The 20,610-nt window shown below is 26.9% G+C and overlaps 2 protein-coding genes across 3 annotated transcripts in view; one reads left to right on the top strand and one right to left on the bottom strand.

The window, feature by feature from the left end:
* LOC106688591 (uncharacterized PE-PGRS family protein PE_PGRS20) overlaps positions 1-5,121 on the top strand; it is a 74,747-nt gene extending 69,626 nt beyond the window's left edge. Inside the window, exons 10-11 of the mRNA XM_014433125.2 lie at positions 2,741-2,800; positions 4,629-5,121. Of these exons, the coding sequence (XP_014288611.1) occupies positions 2,741-2,800; positions 4,629-4,739 (171 nt within the window). The 3' untranslated portion in view covers positions 4,740-5,121. The remainder of the gene's footprint in view (positions 1-2,740; positions 2,801-4,628) is intronic.
* Positions 5,122-8,513: 3,392 nt separating this feature from the next.
* Positions 8,514-14,938, bottom strand: LOC106688595 (TNFAIP3-interacting protein 2; the record flags this gene model as incomplete). Of its 2 annotated transcripts, XM_067047064.1 has the most annotated exon segments (6): positions 8,514-9,030; positions 10,750-11,088; positions 12,700-12,810; positions 13,249-13,458; positions 14,434-14,574; positions 14,831-14,938. In XM_067047064.1, coding segments are annotated over 5 exon segments (909 nt in total), but the record flags the coding sequence as incomplete, so codon positions are not given.
* Between the last annotated feature and the right edge of the window lie 5,672 nt (positions 14,939-20,610).

Raw genomic sequence — 20,610 nt, forward strand, 5'->3', positions numbered from 1 at the left:
TTTATTCTGTTCCTCGACTTTCTATCTATGATACCAAATTATCCATTCATATGATTCATTTGTGCCATATGAAAAACTGAGGATTGGGCTAATTCTTTCTCTATGGTATTATATTTCCCCTCCTATGCCATACTGTTATCATGTTACACTAATCATCACTTCCCAATACTTTCTAAATGTAATTCTCCCCTTTTGAATAGAAATTGTTTATATAAATAATTTAAATTTATTAATTCTTTATATTGAGAAGTTTTTTATTTATGTTATTTTTGTAAATAATTGACGTGTGATGCTTTATTTCCTTGTATATAAAATTAAACTGTTTTGTTCCTAGCTTTCTTATGAAGTTTCTAAACACAAGTGTATATTGGCTCTATCCACTTAAATCAAATTTTCAGTTATTTCTATCCCTACTGATGCATTAATTTCCTAGCACAAAAACTATCTTCTGCTTTTATCATTGAAATTAATATTAGAATTTTAAGTGATGCTGATAGCCAGTGGTGAAATAGTTTGATATAGCTCGATATAGCAGAAATAGTTTTTTTTTTTTTTTAAATATATTTTATATCTGTGGTCACAATCCTTGTTTGTTGGATTTAAGTTCCAACTTAAAGGTCGTATGTAAATCCGAAATTCATAGCATTACCCTTTAACATTTTTAAAAAAACTTAACCTGTTACGCTTGAGTTAAGCTAAGTTAAGTTAATCCTGAAAACAAAGTTTTTATTATTGAATTTCTAATACCTTCTAACGAAATCTTGACAAGATGGAGAACCCTATTAACATTATAGTAATCAATTAACTCACTTTTTAAATTACGACTGCATTGTCTGTGAATACAGATATATTGTGTGTATATATATCATTTTATTTATCTGAATATTTTCCTCTTCCATGAAGTATTGATAGAGCTTATAAGTTTTAGTTGTGATCTGGCTGTCAGTGATGATGTAAATAATTCATGTATATACATGGTCTTTTTATTATTTTTTTTCCATCATCTCAGGAATAGTTCAAGGAAATTTCCAAAACAAAAATAAATTTCCACTTAAAGAAAACAAAAGTTGTCCATTTTAAAAAAATAATGAAAATACAGCAGTAAAGTAATTTATTGAAATAGTTACTTATTAAAATTAACAAAAGTATTTTCAGATTATATACTCTGCTGATTCTTCAAATATTAACAAAATATCCTTGTAAGATCTCAGTTGATTGAATCTAAATTTACTTAACATTTTTGCTGATTTACCTTAAGTTATTTCTGAGATAGGTATACTATACAGTTATTGTAGGTATACATATGTAATATATATATATATATATAATTTTCATTGTTTTAATTTTTTTTATTTTCAGCATATGCTTTATAACAAATGATAGCTTTCCTTTTACTTATATTTTTTATGATCATAATTTTCTAGAACAGTAAAAAACAAGAAATGAATCTTTTGGTTTTTGAAATCTTATAAAAGACAAGGGGTGCAGCTAAACACAACCAATTTAAATTGTTGGCAACGTTATACTTTGCCTTGTGTTTTATTTCTGCCAACAGTTTTTATAGATTATTTTTTATTTTAAATGGAAATTCATAAGACTATCCCAATTAGTAAAAAAAAAAAATCAGTGAATTAAGATTTTAATTATGATGAATTTTGCTATTAAAGTTCCTTTTAAGAACAGCCCTAATGAATCATTTTCACCTTTGCTGGGAGTTGGTATAAAAATATTTTCATAATAGTTAATCAGTATTGAAAAATTTAGTTTTTAATTATTTTCAAGGCATCTGTGACTGACTAGGCTTGTTAAAATCTAACAACATAAGGCGTTTCTGGTACATTTTATAAATGAATTCATAAACTTCAAATCAAATCAATTTTTTCTTTCTTTTTTTTTTGAACAGATGATCTATAGTATAAAATGGTTCAAATTAGAGTTCAGTATATTTTAATGAAAAAGAGTACCTTTTCTTCATTCAACATTTTGATAGTTAAGATTTTCAAAATTTGATTTCTCCACTTTAAAGTCTATTACTTATTAAACAAAGTGAATCACTTAATTTAACTGACTTACTCATTTTTTTTCCTTTTAGTTAGTCAGGCAGCACTTTCCATTAAATCTTGATTACCTCCATCCCATTTTGACTTCGAAGTCAAATTGCTTTTTCAATGTTCCTTGTAAGCTCTGATCAAATGTGAGAACCATTGGCTTAGTCATTATTATTAAGATTATTGATTATCCATTAAAAGTTCATTTTCTATTCATTATTTAATTATCACAATTAGATACTTCCTAAAGCAAATTATTGACTGAGTAATTTTATATATGAACAATTTGGACTTCATTCAGTATTGTCCAATTTAATACCAACAGAAAATTATTCAAAAATAATCTATTTAACTTGTTACTAAATTATAAACAAAAATATATAATAGCTTTCAGCTTAAATATGAGAACTAAAATAAATAAATGTTCACTTTTCTGCACTTATTTATTTAAAAAGAACAGCAGCTATATACAATTTACTGTTGTTTTTAATACGAAAATTCCTCTTCTGAATTAGGAAAGTAGCAACAATAAAGGGAAACAATAAGTTAAACTTGTGGCCTTCATGATGATTCAGGTAAGGAAATGTACTATGATAATGGCACCACTGTATTACACTATCAGGACACTAGACCCAAAAGTATAGCACTGTTGTTTCACAGAACAAATGTTATTTTTATTTTCCATTTCACAGGGTCAAATCAAAGGTGCTAAAATTGCACTGGTTGGGGATAAAATCAACCTACTTATGAGGGTGAGTTATATAACCATAATAGGTTTAATAACAAGTAGAAATAATAATCTACTCTTAGTATGATCATATCTCTCTGATGTATTCTTACAGTATAAATCTCGCTGTATTAAAATTTAGCTTAAATAGTATTATTGGTTTATTTTTAAGATCAAATTCAGTTTCTGAAGCTCATTTGTGTTGTAACATTTTACAAAATAGTGATTAAGTCAAGCCTATTTTTATTAAAATAAATTTATGATCATGCTTTTTGCTGTAATATTATTCTACTAATGGTATACTTTTGTAAATAAACTAACCAAGAGCACATTTTTGTGTAAAATAACTATACTAACACTAAATTTGGTACAACTTAAGTAATGTTTCTAAACTGAAGATACTTCTCATTAATACTGCATGTTTAGCCCTTATATCAATTATTTCTTTCTATATAAGAAACCACTTATATTCTTCATTAAACCATTACCTGTAAAAAGAAACCCAAATAACCAAACCTTTGTTTTATTTTTATTATTTTATTCTTCCTTGTAGAATCATTGAAAAACATTGACAGACATTTAAATAAATAAAGAATATAAATCTCTCAACATTGTTACAAATCTATCTAACACATTCACATTTTTCCACTAAAAGCAATCATAATGAAATTTTGGGTATTGAAAGAATTTGATTAAAAAAATAATGGTCCAAAAGTTCTTAGATATAATGAAATTTTGTTTTATGCACAGAAAATTTTTATGATAAAAATTGCAAGGTTTCTATAAAAATAATTGCTCAATAGAAATTATAATTTATATACAAGAAGTTCGTTGGTGGTACGATTCATGAATAAAACACCAATAAGTGTGAATTTATATTTAATGACTGTTGACATATCGGCATAAGCTGCTTGTTGTAGGTTATTGGTTTTATCATTCAATTTGTAATTAAAATGTTTATTTGTTACCTAAATAGTATGTGAATATAATTATAATGGCAACACTGCTTCTTTTTTATTTTATTTTTGCTTGTATCTTTTATCTATTCAATCATATCAGCTTATTTTTTAGTATTTTGTTTATATAAATTTTGATTTATTATTATAATTTTCTTAGTTGTATACATATTCCTTGATGTTTGGTTGGTTATCTTGTTTTCCTTAGGCTAGCTCTGATGATAGCTTGCAACTTAGGCTGAAACATTGGTGTTCATATATGCCTATTTTTGTTCAGTGTGTTTTCTTACTGATCATACCTCTAACCAACTTCTTGAATGATATCTAATTTCATAAATATCTTCAATACTATTTGTATATTGAATTATGGAAGTTCAAGTTATTTGTGCATATAGTATAATATATATATATGCATATAGTATAGTAGTAAATATGCATGGACTATACTAAATTAATATAGCTTATAATATTGTATGCTTAGCTTTTCAGACCTAACTTCTGTAAATAACTGGTTTGGTTTTTATTAGCAAATAATATTATTATTTTAGTTTATATTTGTTTGGAAATACCAGAAAATTTATACATTTTACAAAAAAAAGAAAAGAAGACATAATTTGAAGTATTTATTTCATCGTTTTATCAATATGAAAATGGATTATTTTAATTAAAGATAATTTGTTTTTATCAGTTCATTACTTTTTTAAAATATTTAATAAGTAAAAACATTAGTGGGAGAAAGTATAAAATATTTTTATTTAATGTATATATGTAACTAATATTAAAATTTCTTAAAAGAGAGGAAAGATATAGGAATGAAAGGAAATAAAATGCATATTATCTTACTAGAGTAAGTGAGAATTAATAATTTTTTAGTCACTCATTAAACATGAATTTCAGGCAAAGTTCGGTCTTATCAATAAAGTACTGACAACTATTACCAACAAAATAGCAGTTGCATCTCTCCCACCAAATGCATGGAACATGGACCTGAAATATCCTGATGCTTAAAGAGTTTGATTTTGTTTCTGAGAAATGCTCAATGTTATTTTTAATTTTTAATATCAAGTGAATTAAAAGGTATTCTTGGTATTAGGAATGAACCAAGATTTATAATTCTAAAGAAAGACTTATATTCATAGATTATATTCTGAAAACCTGATTTATTAAATTAAATATGTCTATTTCTGATAAGAGCAAACAATTTACTTTTTTAATTGAAAAAAGTTATACCTTATTCTGTTAATTCTGGTTGCAATGATTTAAAATAATTTAAAATTATTTATAATTTTTCTATAAAATTTTGATACAATATGAGTAATAATTTCTCATTAAAATACATATTAAGCATGAAAAATAAAGTTTGCTTTTCATGTAGTCAACCAAATAACATTAAATAAATTGTTATATATGTATATGTGATTAAAGTTGTTACTATTTATGTTTAAACAATTATTTATTATTTGTAATAACAAATTTTAAAGTGTCAGAATTTAAAAAATGCACCATTTTCACTAAAATATTTGTATATATGTTCAAATTGATTGTAAAATATATTTATGTTTCTTATATAATTATTTATACATAAAATACATTTTTATACCCTAATTAGTAGTAATGAACCTTATATCTTCCAGAAATAAGGGTAGTGTTCTTAATTTTAAGTATTTCTGTAAATTGCATTTTATATGTAAGGAGAATTATTTTTTATGAATAATTTTTTCACTTACATTTAAGCTAAAACATATTTGTATAAAGAGCGCTTGAAGTTTGTATTGATTTAAGTCATTCAACTTTTAAATATGAATCAAATTTTAAATAAATGTTTTATTATAATTGAATTTATTATTTACATACCTACCAAAACCCTAAATCTTATAATCGATTATATAAAATTTGAGATAATATTTTGTGTACTGAAAAAGGAATATTTTTTTTTGGAATCAAATATTTTTCCAAATATTAAGTAAATCAACACATTTTTTATATGGATTAGAAGTTCAAGACTTATTCTTGTTTCTCATGCTGAATCAATATTCTGATGGTATATTCATGAAGTAGTAACAAACCTTATAATGATAACAGGCAGATGTATAAATCATTGGACTGATAATTTCATTAAGACTTCTGAAAAACAGCCAATATTTGTAAAAATTTACAATCCATGAATGAATTCCTTGAACAAGAGCTAAACCTTCTTTACAAAAAGATAATTTTATGAAACTATAGCAAAAACAGTTCCCCAATGTTTTGTTTTAATCAATATTTCATGTATTTTAAATTAATATTTTATTGTATACGATTCATGTTATGCCATTTGTCAGATTGTACAAATTAAATCAATAAATACAACAAGGAAAGATAAATTAATACTTTACAAATTTCCAATGGAATAAAAGATAATTGTTTGTCAAAAAATAAATAAGATGATAATTAAAGAGGAAAAATAACCGCAAAAGTTTGAGCAAGCTCTTTGAGCCATTGTTTAATTAAGTCTTTAATATAGCACAATTCAATATAGTACATTTCATATCACTATTTAGTGTGTATCCAGTTTGATTTCCAAATGAGGCATATTTCCTATTTAACTTCCAATAAGTATATGTTTTAAACTTTTGATTCAATATTTGAATAATTTAGCTCTCATTTGTAAAGTGGTAGTTTGGTTATTTGTATAAGTTTAGATAATTTTTTGAATTACTTGACCAAAAGTCCTTACTGCTCATTCAATCACAGGCATTTTTCTTTAATAAAGGTAGTCCAAGTCAGTCTTTTGCATAAATATATTCTAAGGTAGCAAACATTGTTATCAACTATCCAAATTGCACCCAAGACAAAAGTTTTTTATCAATTGAATAACACCTTGTTTTTAATATTATACACTGTAGTATATTATTCTCATCCAATATTCATAGGAATGTAGTGACATGACTATCTATTGTTCTATAACTACTTGGAGCTGCCAGAACAATTGTGGGCCAACATAACACAATCTAGCAGATAACATGTGAACTACATCGACGTTGACTTTTTTCATAGAGTGGCGGTCCCACAAAATGAAGAACTTTGATCCCCAACCATGGTTAGGCAGTATAGGACTCCAATAGGAGTCTTGGCCGAAAAAAAAAAAAAAAAAAAAAACTACATCGTGCATTGATATATGTACTATTTCTTGTAAATACTTCAATTGTACAAATGTTGTAATATTCTTAAATGTATTATTAGAATCAATAGATTACAATAGAGTCTTCTGATCCACTAAAAACTAATGTCTTATACATAGCATCTCTCAATGGCGTTTAATAGCCTACAGAGATCACTTAATGCTACTTGACTAACCTAAATGTGAGTATCCTCTTCAGGGATTTCTCCTGTTTAGGAAGCAGTGAGAGATAAAATACATAGTGGATCAGACATTTTGATCAGCTTTATATTGAAAATGCATATTGGACTTTAATTTTCCTATGCCTTTTCTAGACATCAGTCCTCCTTCCTTACCCACAGTTCTTTCATTAGGAACTAAAACAAATACCTGCTCGACTTGCCACCAACAAACACTACTAGCTACCTAATGAAGGTAGTGAACCTTGCTGGATGATGCTTTGGGGAGGGATTGCTATTCAGTGATCTGAAGAAATGGATCTATGACATTTTGAAGTTAAATGAGATATTGTGACCTTAGGTTGTTGCTTTAGTAGCTATTGCCTAAAAGCAAGTTTTATCATACTGAATGCCCATACACAGACAGCCAAGCCGGAATCACTATGAAATTTTTTAAAGGAGAATGAAATTGAGATAATTGAATGGTACTTAATCTGATGGAGCACTTATGGTACATTTTGATTGAGCATGTTTCTAAAGACTCACTATACCAGCCTCAGAATATCAGCAACTTGAAAGCAGTATTGTACAAAGAATGGCAACAAATTTCATACGATTACAACAGAAACCTTATATAGAACATACATCATCATAGTGAGGTTTTTATAGGTAAACAGAGGTTCTACCCAATTTAAATCATTGATTTTTTAATTAAATGCAAATGTAAGAAAATTCATGTTTTTTTTATTTTCTTTAATTTATCTCATGTTTATTTACGATTCTCCATTAAATGTTTATTTACAATTATCCATTAAAGGTTTATTTACAATTCTTCATTAAACACATTTTTATTGTGCTATTGAATGCAATTTATTTGAAGACAGTAATTAAATATGGATAATATAATATTAATTGTATTGATCATTATTTAGTTGCCTATTGTATTCATAATTAGCCAAGTTTTAATTCTAAAAGTACTTATTTGTTAACCAACCAGTATTTTTTTTGTGGTTAATAATCCTAAGTTATGTTAATGTCACACTCTTCCATCAATATATATAATGTAATGTATGGAAATAGGTTTATAATAAATTAATCTTATGAGCAGTGAATGTGATCCTAATAATAACTATAACACAGTTTAAAAAATGTTCACTATCAAACACACAGCTAAAAGAAAAATTATGTTTTAACAAAAAAATAAAACATTATAATTCAATTAATTCGTAATGATTTTGACTATTATATTTTCCTAACTAAAAACCAAGTTAGTACTAACTCTCTCAATCTCACTTAGGAAATTAACCATCCAATCAAGGTTCCTATGTACTGGAAGTTTATTTTCCAACAAAGCCTCGTCACTTATAATCACTGCAAAGCTCTAATGTGCAACTTAATTATAAGCAAAAATAATGTTTAATAGCAAATGATAACAGGGAATAGGTAGGATACAGATTATTTAGATAATTGGACATTATTTATTCATTTAAACATCAATTTCTAAATAAGTTATAATCCATTTTCGCATTATAAATTACAACTTATAGGTTGTAATACCACTTTATACTTATAATTAATTTTAACAATCATTTCATTAACCATTTAATTTTATTATCATTTTTAACTAGCAGAAATACATAGAAGAAAAAGCCGAAATATGAATAAATACAGAATTTCCATTATTGAACAAAGAAAAAATACATAAATAAAATATATGAATGTGGAAAAATTATTTGAAATACAAAATACACATATGGTCTGGATTGTAGCTCAAATAGTAATAATAATAAAATAACAGGAAATAAATATCATAAATACTGTTATTTCAACTGTTATTAATGAAAGTAAATGAATGCTTCCTTTTTTACATCAATCTCTTGGTTAGAAAATCAACCTCCGACTGAATATTAAGTTAGAAGGTAGCAGATTATTCTTTCTGTACTGCAATAAGTATTAATTAACCGATGTCAAAACTAGAAACCTGAAAGAAAAAAAAAACGTAAATATGTAAAAATAATTCATTTATTTCAAGATAATAAAAACCTAATTTTAGTGTAATCTATTTACTTTATAGATATGTACAATGGTTGTGGACTGAGAATAAAGTTGAAACATACAAAAGACACTTCTCTAATACCAAAGATAGAAGTTTATCAAAGACAAATATTATTTCAGTTCACTTGCCATTTATTTGTTATAATTTTCTTTGAGATAAAAAAAACAAAAAATATTAGCAAGGCAATTGTGGACCTACTTCAAAGTTGTTAGCATTTAAGTTCTTACTTATGACTAAACAGTACAACATGTTACTGTGTCTCTTCTTAGACATGGGAGCACTTGCTGTTATAAAAATAAGTTTGAAAACTTTTGAAATTTTTTTCATTAAAATTTAAAATTGTTGATTTTGAAAGTTTGATTAAGCAAAGATGTATAAAAAAATATTGAATCCAATGTATTTTTCAGTTCTTATATCTATTGAACAGTTTGATAGGAAACAGGAATTGGAAAAATATACTAGTTTCATATTAAGCAATATTTATAATTGTTTTTGTTTAATTTTCAATCTCTCTTTTTTTTTAATACTTAGTTCAGAACTTTTTATCTGTATATAGTTGTGTATTTTAATGTTTTAGGTGCCTTGTTGAATAATTGGAGATTTGATTGTTGCAAATTTTACAACTTTTATTGATGGCATATTATGAGGGTTTTTAGCGCATAAAAATCTAGGCTCTGGTTATAAAGTGTACAACCTAGCATAAATTTCCTAGGTTATTGAGATATTCATATCATTGCATTGGGAAATAATACAGGAAGTCAGATTATTGTTGTAATTTACAGAGTAATACCTATGGTATAAGAAACAATTTAATGTAATGTAAAGTAAGAAGATGGATAGATAATTTATATATATTTTTTTTATATGAAACCCATAAAAATATAGTTGGACAATTCACAATGAGTAGTTTAATGTAATAATAATAAAAAAAATTTGAGCAGTATAGCTTCATCACAAGGTTATATTTTCCTCATTTATGTTTGGAACAGTGATTTAATTGTTTCATTAATACTTCAAACAAAACTGAAGTGTGAAAAATTCTATTTCACCCTTTATAACAATAAAAAATGATACTTTATAATTACTTTTAAATAGCCAAGATAAGAGTTTATTATTATTTTTTATAGCTCTGACAAGTCTCATAAAGGGACGATAACTTCAGAAGATTAAAAATGTTGAATAAGACATTTAAGCCAGGATATTTTCTTGAACACCAAGTCATTCCCATAATTATTCTTTAACCACAAGGTAAGTAATTGAATCCCTTTTCTCTGATTGAAATGAAAGTGGAAAAACAAAAAAATGAAAACTACAAGGGAAAAACAAGGAATAACATTTTAAGAAATATTAAGGAAAATAAATTTTGCTTTTGAAACATCTATAATTTACATTTAAGGCATATAATTCAAAAGTGATTTTAGTTGTTTTTTTCTGTTTTGGCTTTACCTCTGTGACTGCTATCTGAAAATCTGTCACAAACTGTTGTTACTTATATTAAAAAAACAAATGGTATGTATCTTATTTTTCTCCAGTAGTCTCCAAGTATATTGCTTATTGCAATAAAGATGCATTGAATTGCTATTGCAATATGCATATTGCTACATTGAAAGCAGTTTAAACACAAAAAAATCTTAACAAACTTACTTAGTCTGGGCCGTTTCTATGGCTCTGGCATGATTCAAAATGATCTAAAAATTCAAGATGAACTCTTGATGAAAAAACTTTATCGCAGGAAGGGCAGCTAATATCATCTTCAGTTTCAGAATGTGTCGTAGAAGGTGCAGAAGGTGACCTGGCAACTGGTATGAAAGAAGATGATTTGATTCCGACAGACAGAGTACCAAGGGAACGTGAAGCTGCTACTCCTGATGTCCCAGTCACCATTGTAGAAGTCCCTGTCACAACTGTGTCCCTGTCATCGCTAGAATCACACACAACATTTCCAAACAGAACATCTCTCTGCCTGCATCCTAGTTGAGGGATCTGAAGAAAAAAGAGATAATTGATTAAAATTTGTTCTATCACAAAACTTTTATAATAGTAAATACTATGAATAGTCAAACATCAATTCAAGTATATTACTAGCAATAAATTTCAATATTGTAAATACTTGGAGAAGATGTATTTTTAACGAGGTCAGGAAAGCCTAGTAAAGTCAAAGTAATAGATTTTTTTACTTTTTATTTTGCATGTTAATCAAAAATTGAATTCCTTAATTAAAATATTCATGTTAAAAATGTTGACTTTTTTCCTCAACAATTTTTTTTTGACAAAGTTTTATGTCATCAAATAAGTTAAGAAACTTTATTATAAGGGTCAGTCCATTATAAGCCACCCAGAAAAAAAATAAATGTTCGCTTAACCACACAAGAAAAAAATGTATACTTTGTCTTTCATTCATTGATATTTTGATAATTTCGAATTCATCCAATTTCCAATTGGTGGCCATTTTACTTCAAGTTTTTTGGTTATTTTTAGAGTCTGTACATGTGTACTGTTTTCTAAATTATTTGGCAATAGACCGTCGTAGGCCTTTCGAATAAATTGTATAGCATTCAATGTATTCTGTATTCCGGTCTACAAAATAGATCCCTTTTTATCTACCTAATATGTTTCTGTTTATATATAATGTGTTGCCAAAGTCAATCAATAAAAATGAACAAAATACAATTTTCACAGGGCAATTTCATAAAGAAGAATAATATCTCAGCCTCAGTTTCTTTTGTGCAACTAAGCCTACATATATCAGTCAACAATTTGAAATTAAAGTTATAAATTTCAATTTGTAGATTCTGCCAATGAGTTTTTAAAAAAGTTAATATTTCAGCTGCCATATCTCTGTTAGGGGACAAGTTAAAATTTTGAAAATTCAGAACATTTAAGGACTCTTTGGCAGCTAACTGCATTACAATTTTTTCAGGATTTAGATTCAACTCTAAGTATAAAAAATATTTAACTACAGCAGAAAAAAAAAATGCAAATTTCCTAGTTGGAATATCTCTTCAAGAGAACCAGTTAAAAATTTTATAATTCAACACCTAACAGAGAGGTCTCAAATGCACACCATTTGAGATTTTAACTTTTATATCCAATTATAAGTAAGTAAAAAAAATTGTTAATCAGGGCAAAAAATTCTAACTTTTAAAACATAATTTTTTTTACTATAATTGCCATTTTTTTAAATAATTAATTCGAGTTGAATCTAAAAGCTTAAATTTAAATCTTTATATTTAAATTTCATTGTAAGTAGACTGCTTAATTTTATTCATATTAACTACTTCAGACAGACTCACATTATATTTTTTATTTTGCATATTGGGAGAGCAGCTTTTGGTGTCCAGCTACCATATTGATCTCTTTAATTGTTATCTCCATTTTTTCAGGACATATATTTCATTATATATTATCTGATGCTATTAGGGTAGAAGAGACATCAACTCCATAGGAGATACACAGAGAGACATCAACTAATCACTACTTACTGATCAGAAACAGATTAGGGAGCCAATAACGGATCTGATTTGTAGGCCAGAATGTGCTAGACCATTTTAAATGGGATATCCCATAAAGAAAATTAATAATGAATAAACTCACATGATTACAATGTATGACTGTCTGGAGGTCACTTATGTTACTAGGTGTTACTTGATAACTTCTACACATTGGACAACTGCTAGATGCTTCTGTTTCCTCTTCTCGAGATTTCTTAAATAACAAGAATATATACTGATCATATTTGGGAAAAACATTTAAGTAGATAAAATGATTAATGAGCAGGTACTTAAAGTGTAGACTAATTTTAAACTAGTGGCCAATATTTCTCAAAATTCTGTTCATAAACATCTCAAATTTATGATAAACTAATAATACTGGTTACTTTACAATTTATATTTAATAGTAAAACGAGCAATATTTTGAGTATTTATTCACCAAACTTTATGTGGATTTCCACTCACAATTGAATTTTCCCGAGAGGATAGTACCTATTAGTTTTAACAGAGTATTGACATTCTTGAAATATAGGATAGATAGAATCTACTGAAGATTAAAAAAATTAACTAAAATTAAAATAAAATGAAAAGAAGATAGAACGAAAACAATTTTAATTAAAAAATTATTTGTACTGTAATATAATTATTCTACCTTGGCTGAGTAAAGATCCCGCAAAGCAGCAGAAAACCTTCTTTCTAATTCATCCTTTGCTTCAGAAATTGATTTCTTTTCAGCCCTTTCTGCCTCCCAGTCTTCCTTGTGTGATTTCACTTGAAGCTCAAGATGCTTCACTTTTTCTCTTAGTTTTTTAACTTCATCTCTTGTAGCAGAACAAGATTTTCTTGTGCATTCACCAGTTTCCTATAAATATTAGAAAAAATTAATTTCTTGTATTGTAATAGTACTCATGGATTACTAACTAATGGACACAGAATGGATAGAAAAAAAAGACAGAAGTTGGAATTCTTATTTATGTAAAAATTAAATTAAACTTATAAATTTCTGGTTAAAATATAGAAGCTTATGAAGACCAGCCCTATTTAATTTCATGTATGTTAGTTTTGATATCTTGAAAATAAACTACCTTTTTATTTTAATAATAATCACTCAAACATGTCAGAATGGAATTCGTTACAGAAAAAATCCTTAGTGGTCTTGAGATTCGGGATTCTATATCTATGATTCAGACTCAGAAATATTAACCACTAAACCGACCAGATACCCCAATCATTGGGTAACTTCTAAATAGTACTGGACTGCTTCATCTTTACTGTAGTAGACACTTATTTATCCTTTCAAGACTAAGTGAAAATTTTATACCTAGAACCTTTTAAATAATAAATAACTTAGGGGTCATGGATAAATAAAGTTGAGATTTCGTCTGCTTTGAAACTAGTATTTAAACACTGTTGACAGAAATAGAAACAATGTGGCCAAGAAAAAGAAATAGAAATAGTTCAACTTTGATATTAATTTCATGAATATCAAAGTTGAATATGAAGTTGTCATTTTTATGGATTGCAAAAAATATTAAACAGTAAAAACTCATTTATGCATCTCACAACTGATTAAAATGATGGTTACTAGAAGAAATTTCAGTGGCTAGAAGTTTATTTTTTTACATTCAGTTTTGGCATGCCAGACTATAATGAAAAATCCAATCAGTACATTTATTGGGAAAATGACCTACATAAAACATTGAGACAAATATGATATGAGGAGAATATTTTCCATTAAAAACCACAGAAAATTAAATAATTTTTTCCTGTGCTAGTGATTTATGAGATCCAATTGACATCATTATCAATGATATAGATAAATACTTAGATAACTCACCCTGGTAACAGGAACTCTTTCTTCTGAAGATAATATCCTGTTAATTTGTTCTTGTTGATCTCTAATAGTTGTTTGTAATTTTTCTATAAACATTTGCATATCACTGTTGTACCTATGCCACCTTTTATTTACTTGAGTAAGCTGTTAAAATAAAGTAAAATAATTAAAATATGTTACAGAATAGTTGAGTTTGCATAATTCATTATTGACTTTTGATGTGTCTGGGATAAGGTTGCTGATCTGTTATGTTTTTGTTCATTAGGTACATGTGATGTGTAATAAAGTAGTTTTTAGTGATGGTCCAATTTTATTTCTTTTGAAAATACCTCAACACAAATTATTTTTTTATTTTATTTTACAAAACTATTTAAAAACATAAATTAAATAAAAAGCTTACATCTGAATTAGCTGCTTGAAGTTTAAAAATTTCATCTTGCCTCATTCGAAGTTTTTCTTTCATCTCTTCATAAGTGGAATACTTATCACTCATATCTGTTTCTGATGACTGCAACAAAAAAATGTTAACTGAGCTTTAATGTTCCCAATAAGTTTATTTTGGTATATTTATAAAGTGAAAAAATAAAAAAATTATAACACCTTTTTTTTCAAAACTTAAAAAGAAATTTAATAACACATATTACTTTATTTTCCGTATTATTTCTTTTATGGATGTTTGAAAAATTGGAGAAAATACAAATTTTTTTTTCTGCAAACATAATCATTTACTTCAGGGTGTTTATAAATAGGGAATGTTAAAAAATATGACGAATATGGCAGTCTGTGAGGGATCCTTTAAAATGAAAGTAATCCCAGTCTAAGGTACTACCTTTGTAATATATATTGTAATGTAGTCTAATACAAAATAATTAATTTTTTTTTGAGTTATCCCCCTATCAAAGCAAAGCAGCGTCATTTGCTAATAAATAAATTGTGTTTATATTCAATTAACTATTAATGCATTAAAATATTTCAAAATCTTTATATTCTTACATATTATATGTAAATACTAAGTGCGGATTTTTGATGCAATAGAATATAAACCATTTTTAATTTAAATGCAATAAATAATGGTTTAATAAAAAAAAAAAAATGTGATCAACTGAAATATAGACAATGTTAATAACAATTAGGTTTTCAAAAGTTTTTAACTTATCGTATCAATCAAAAGTTAAAACAAATGGAGATAAGTAGAAACTTTAAACCTGGTTGGATTTAACATTATTTGTAAGATATTTAACATAAAATAGTTCAAAGTTAAAACCTATTTGTTATACTATCAATACTGTCCATAAACTTAATTTCCTTATTTTATATTGATTCTCCTGAGTTTTCCTTAAATAAGGAAAAGATCTCATTGAACAAGGAAAATGTTATTGAAATATAACAAATACCAGATTAATAATTTAAGAATTTCAATAGTATCTTGGTATTAAATGTAAGAAAGGGTGTTTTAAATGTCAACTAAAGATTTAGTTAAAAAATATCTAATTTATAACCAATTGACTTTCTTTACTATGCTATATCATTGGTGATGATTTGATATATATTTTTCTAAGAGCTATCACATAGTTTAATTCCTAGTTATTACATTTTCCTGAGCCAGATATAGCCAAAATTTCTGTTTAAATATTCAATGTACAATACAAATTTTAAAATCTATAATGAGCTGCCATGTCCAGAAAAACAAAGGAAATAACAGCAATATGACACCTATAAATTGCAAGCTAAACATAGACTAAAAACATCCATATGAAAAACACAATTTTTCAAAGATTCAAAGAGTTGAGAGAATGTTTCCATGCTTAAGAATAATGCTGCATTTAAGACTTAAGAAAAAAAGATAACCTAATGTTAAAAATACATAGTTAAGAATGGATAACAGATATATTAAAATTTGCACATAATCGTACCGATCTATAAGTCAATGACAAGTAGTGGAAGATATTTCAACGAACATTAAAATGCACATTTCTTAAAATTAAAAGGATGTTACAGATGGTTGTATCAATTTATTCAGAAACTATTTTTAACTTCCTTTGACACAATTGAAGCATTTATGGGAACAGTTCATTCCATAAATGCTAAATATAGTCCCTTCGAAAAAGAAAATTTAAATTTTTGATACAATTCAATATTATATCAAAGTTTGAATTATATGGTACATTTATAATTACTTTTTTCTATTGCCAAACTAAAATCTAAAATGTTTGGGTTCAAACCCTACTTGACCCTGTGGAATTTTCTCTACTTTCATAGCAGTTTTATCTTGACAGAAGTCGTTGACCATGTTTTGGATTCTACTTAAAACAATTGGGCTCCTATACTTATTGGCTAAAAAACACTAGTAACTTAAACAATTGGGTTCCTATACTTATTGGCTAAAAAACACTAGTAACTTAAACAAACAGGGCAGAACCTTTTTTTTTTTGTCCCCTCCTATCAACAATATCTGGATCAATTACTAGAGGATGGTCTATGTTTATCCAGACAGACAATAGGAACATGGATGGACAGACCCACAGTCTGTAAAAAGTAATTCCAATTAATAATATTTTATTTTCATATTCTTGTGTACTATTTTGTATTCAACCAAAAAACCAACTACAATGAAATGGAATTGACTTTAAAAGTGAACATTTTAGTTAATAAAAACGTATTTCATTACAGAACTCATTAACTTCAAAAATTTTAAATCATCTTATAAAATTTGGATTCAATTAAAGATTGAAGGCTTTTCTTCGATTTCTAAAAATTATGAAAAGTGCACTCTAAAAGAAAGTGTCCAATCAATAACTTTTTTTTTACTTAACTTTCTAATCCGACTTTATTTATTGTTAAATAAAAAAAAGTAGTAAGTAGCAAAGTTCTTTTTACTCTTGAAGCAAAATTAAATTTGTAATATTTGTAGACCAGTAAAATTGAGGGTTCGATCTAAATCGACAGTCAGGTTCAAATATAGTATATGATTAAAATCTCAATAAACAAAACCAAAGGTTATAGAAGAAATATTTTGTTTCCCGAATTCAACTCACTTTTATCTTATCACTTCAATTACGGCTCGATATTTCAAGATTTTTTTATTACCGGGACTTTTTCCTCTGTAACAGGTGTTAGAAAAAATAAAATGCTCGATAATGATTTTCAGGTTTTAAAATTTTGAAAAAAAAAAAATACGAAAAAAATTATTGAAACAAAGCATGACTGTTTTGCCGATATAAGTACCAACGGATTTCCGGGTATCCAGATTAAAGGAAAAATTAGGTCCTGGAAATTGAAATTTTGAACAGATGAAAAGAGATTCTATCAAAAGTCAATATATCCACTTTTGGAAAATTAATATAGGAGCTAAATCTTATTCTCAATGTTAATTTGCCTCACAAACTTTAATTTTAAAGTACACTGAAGAAGTTTTATGAATTTTAATTCCTAAAAAAAAAAACTTGTTGAGAAGTAAATTTATAAACCTTTGACAGAATATATCACAGATGAACTTTGATAAAAAAAAAAGATGGTGCCTAAATTTTCATAACTATTGGACATCAGCAAGCCTGCTGCTGATGCTTAAAATAACTGCTTAGTTATTTTTAAAAAAATGTCGTTTTTTTTCCCGGACAGATTCTGGTTGGTTCTTGTTGGACTTAGATGGGACTACAGCCTAAACGGCCCAAAAAATGACTTAACAATTTGTAAACATTTTATTTTTCACCGTTTTAGAGTTATTTTATTAATTGCACCTATACAAAGTTTCAAAAAACTTTAGAAAAAAACATGTTTTTTTTTATAAATAGTGAGATATAAATAGAAAACTTATTTATAAACCAATTGTGTTGGTTATTACGGTTACTATTATTGTTAGTTATAATTATAATTATAATAGCATATGAGCAAGAGTGTTTAATTTAAACGTCTAAGTCTAAGCATTATGTTAATTTATTTCCTAGAGCTAATCATTAAAGATATTGTTTCAAACTGATATTGCTTTAAAGAAATTTCGTTTTAGAGCGAAGTGTCCTTGATTTGTCCTCCTGCATGAGACACAAGATGTCACCTGTTTTCCTTATTCCCACTAACTGCTAATATAGTCAGCTTTTGAAAGAAGGTTTCGTAGTAACCTTTTAGTTGCACAAATGGTGTTACGTTATCTCTCAATATATTATTTTATCAAAACAGCTAAGAAAATATCTGAGCTTGAGTGGCACCACACCAGTTGTTTTTTGAATGTCTACCTTCTATTCCATAAAAGTTTGGAGATGTTGTAATTCATGAATCCGATTTCGCTAATACTATCAATATATTCTACTACTCAATAGTAGAAAGGTTTTATATTTATTTAATTTTTCTGAAATATACATGATAATTTTTCAACGGTTCTCCGGGAGTTGTCAATAGTTTTAATACATTATTAAAGAGGAATACTTATCTACTTGGTTTGGTACCTTTATTAGCATTACTTACGTTTATTTTGTTCCTATTTCTTCCACCTTTATTTTTAAATTTATATTAAATATAGGTATTTGAAAATAAAATAAATGTTAATGTACATAGTGCATTTAACCAAAATATTTAAAATTGTAGTAAAGCTTTAAATTTATTTAATTTTTTTAATGAATGTTCCAAATGTACTAACTAAATCTCTGGCTCTCAAAACGTTTATGACAGGCTACATACTGAAATGAATAGAACTCCGTTATTTCAATTTTGTTCCTTTTTTTACAGTTAGTAGGTATGTATATTAAAAAGAGAGATTAAAAAAAAACAAAAACCATAATATTGTATTAAAAACAAATCATTTTTTTTATATTTGTTAAAAGGTATCTTACATAATAATTTAATAGGTATCTTAATTATTAATTAAATTTAGCTATTTATTAATTTTGCTGCACCTGACCCAATGCTACTAAATTGGTATAAAATACTGATTTATTTTCTAAAGAAAGAAATAGCTTCTAAAACGCAAGCACTTCGCGTAGTGTATAAGTTTTTATATTGATCTTAATTTTTTTTCAGCTGTGGAACATTAATTAATGTTTTTAGTTTAGACCTCAGGAAAAAATTAAAATAATTAATACTTTTTTTTACAATATCTTGACGATGAATAAATTAACAACTATAAAAAATTGTATACATCATGAATATATTTAAAAAATGACTAAAATAATAACAGAATAAAGGATATATATTTTTTTTATTTTATTTTTGTACAGTAAATAGACCTACAATGTATTTTATAAATTTGAAAAAAAAAATATATATTATAATGATAGAAGTTCCATGGAAGAAAAAATGAAATAGTGTTATAGTCATCGTACAATACATCGAGGGTGGTATGTTCCGTTCGGACTAATAAGGTATCAGATGTCATATTAATCTTCAGTAATGGTTTCCTAGCAAGTCGGGGAACTCTTGTTTCCAAGGTTCATCTACGCATGTCAGAAAATGTATAGGCTATTTTTGTATGTCAAGTCCGGTATCCATAGCTCAACCTTGAAGGGTCTTATTGCTAGAAACAGCCTTAGACTGTCTGTTTTTATCTTTATGGGTGTCCATGCCCGTGTGTCGCAGGTCCCATAAATATTTCGCGGTCATTTAATAAAAAAACAAAACATAAAAGTTGCATATATAATTAAATTCATAACTGAATTTAATGAAACTTCATTTGACCGAAATATATTTAGATTTAATTAATAACGGAAAAATCTGTTTATGAGTGAATCAAAATAATTATTTTTTATTGTCACGACTTTCCATTTGTATGTTTCAAAACGACTAACTCACTACATATATTGTATATACTAGGTACTACAGACACTAAAATGTCATATGATATTTAAAACTGGATAGAGTTTCCATTTTCCAAATGTTTTCATTACCACATTCCAACTACATTGCCTCAAAAAAAAAATACAGCGTTGTAAAAATTTTCCCACGGCAATAAAAGACTAACTGTAAAAAGGATTTGATACCAAAATAGGTTCCGTCAGGAAAGGAGTGTTTGCTTTGGTTTAGGATTATTTTCTGGAAAGAAGTATATCATCCCCGGGGTTTCACCTGTTTTACACAATTAGAAACCTGGTACACCTGAGGAATGAGCTGTCTCCCTGGAGATCGCGTCATGGTTTAGGAGAAATGGAAGCTAAAATTGGGCGTAGTTTCTGTTGGTATGCAACACCACCAATA

Source organism: Halyomorpha halys, unplaced genomic scaffold (genome assembly GCF_000696795.3).
Source record: "Halyomorpha halys isolate HHAL.00 unplaced genomic scaffold, Hhal_1.1 Scaffold1157.1, whole genome shotgun sequence".
NCBI lineage: Eukaryota > Metazoa > Arthropoda > Insecta > Hemiptera > Pentatomidae > Halyomorpha > Halyomorpha halys.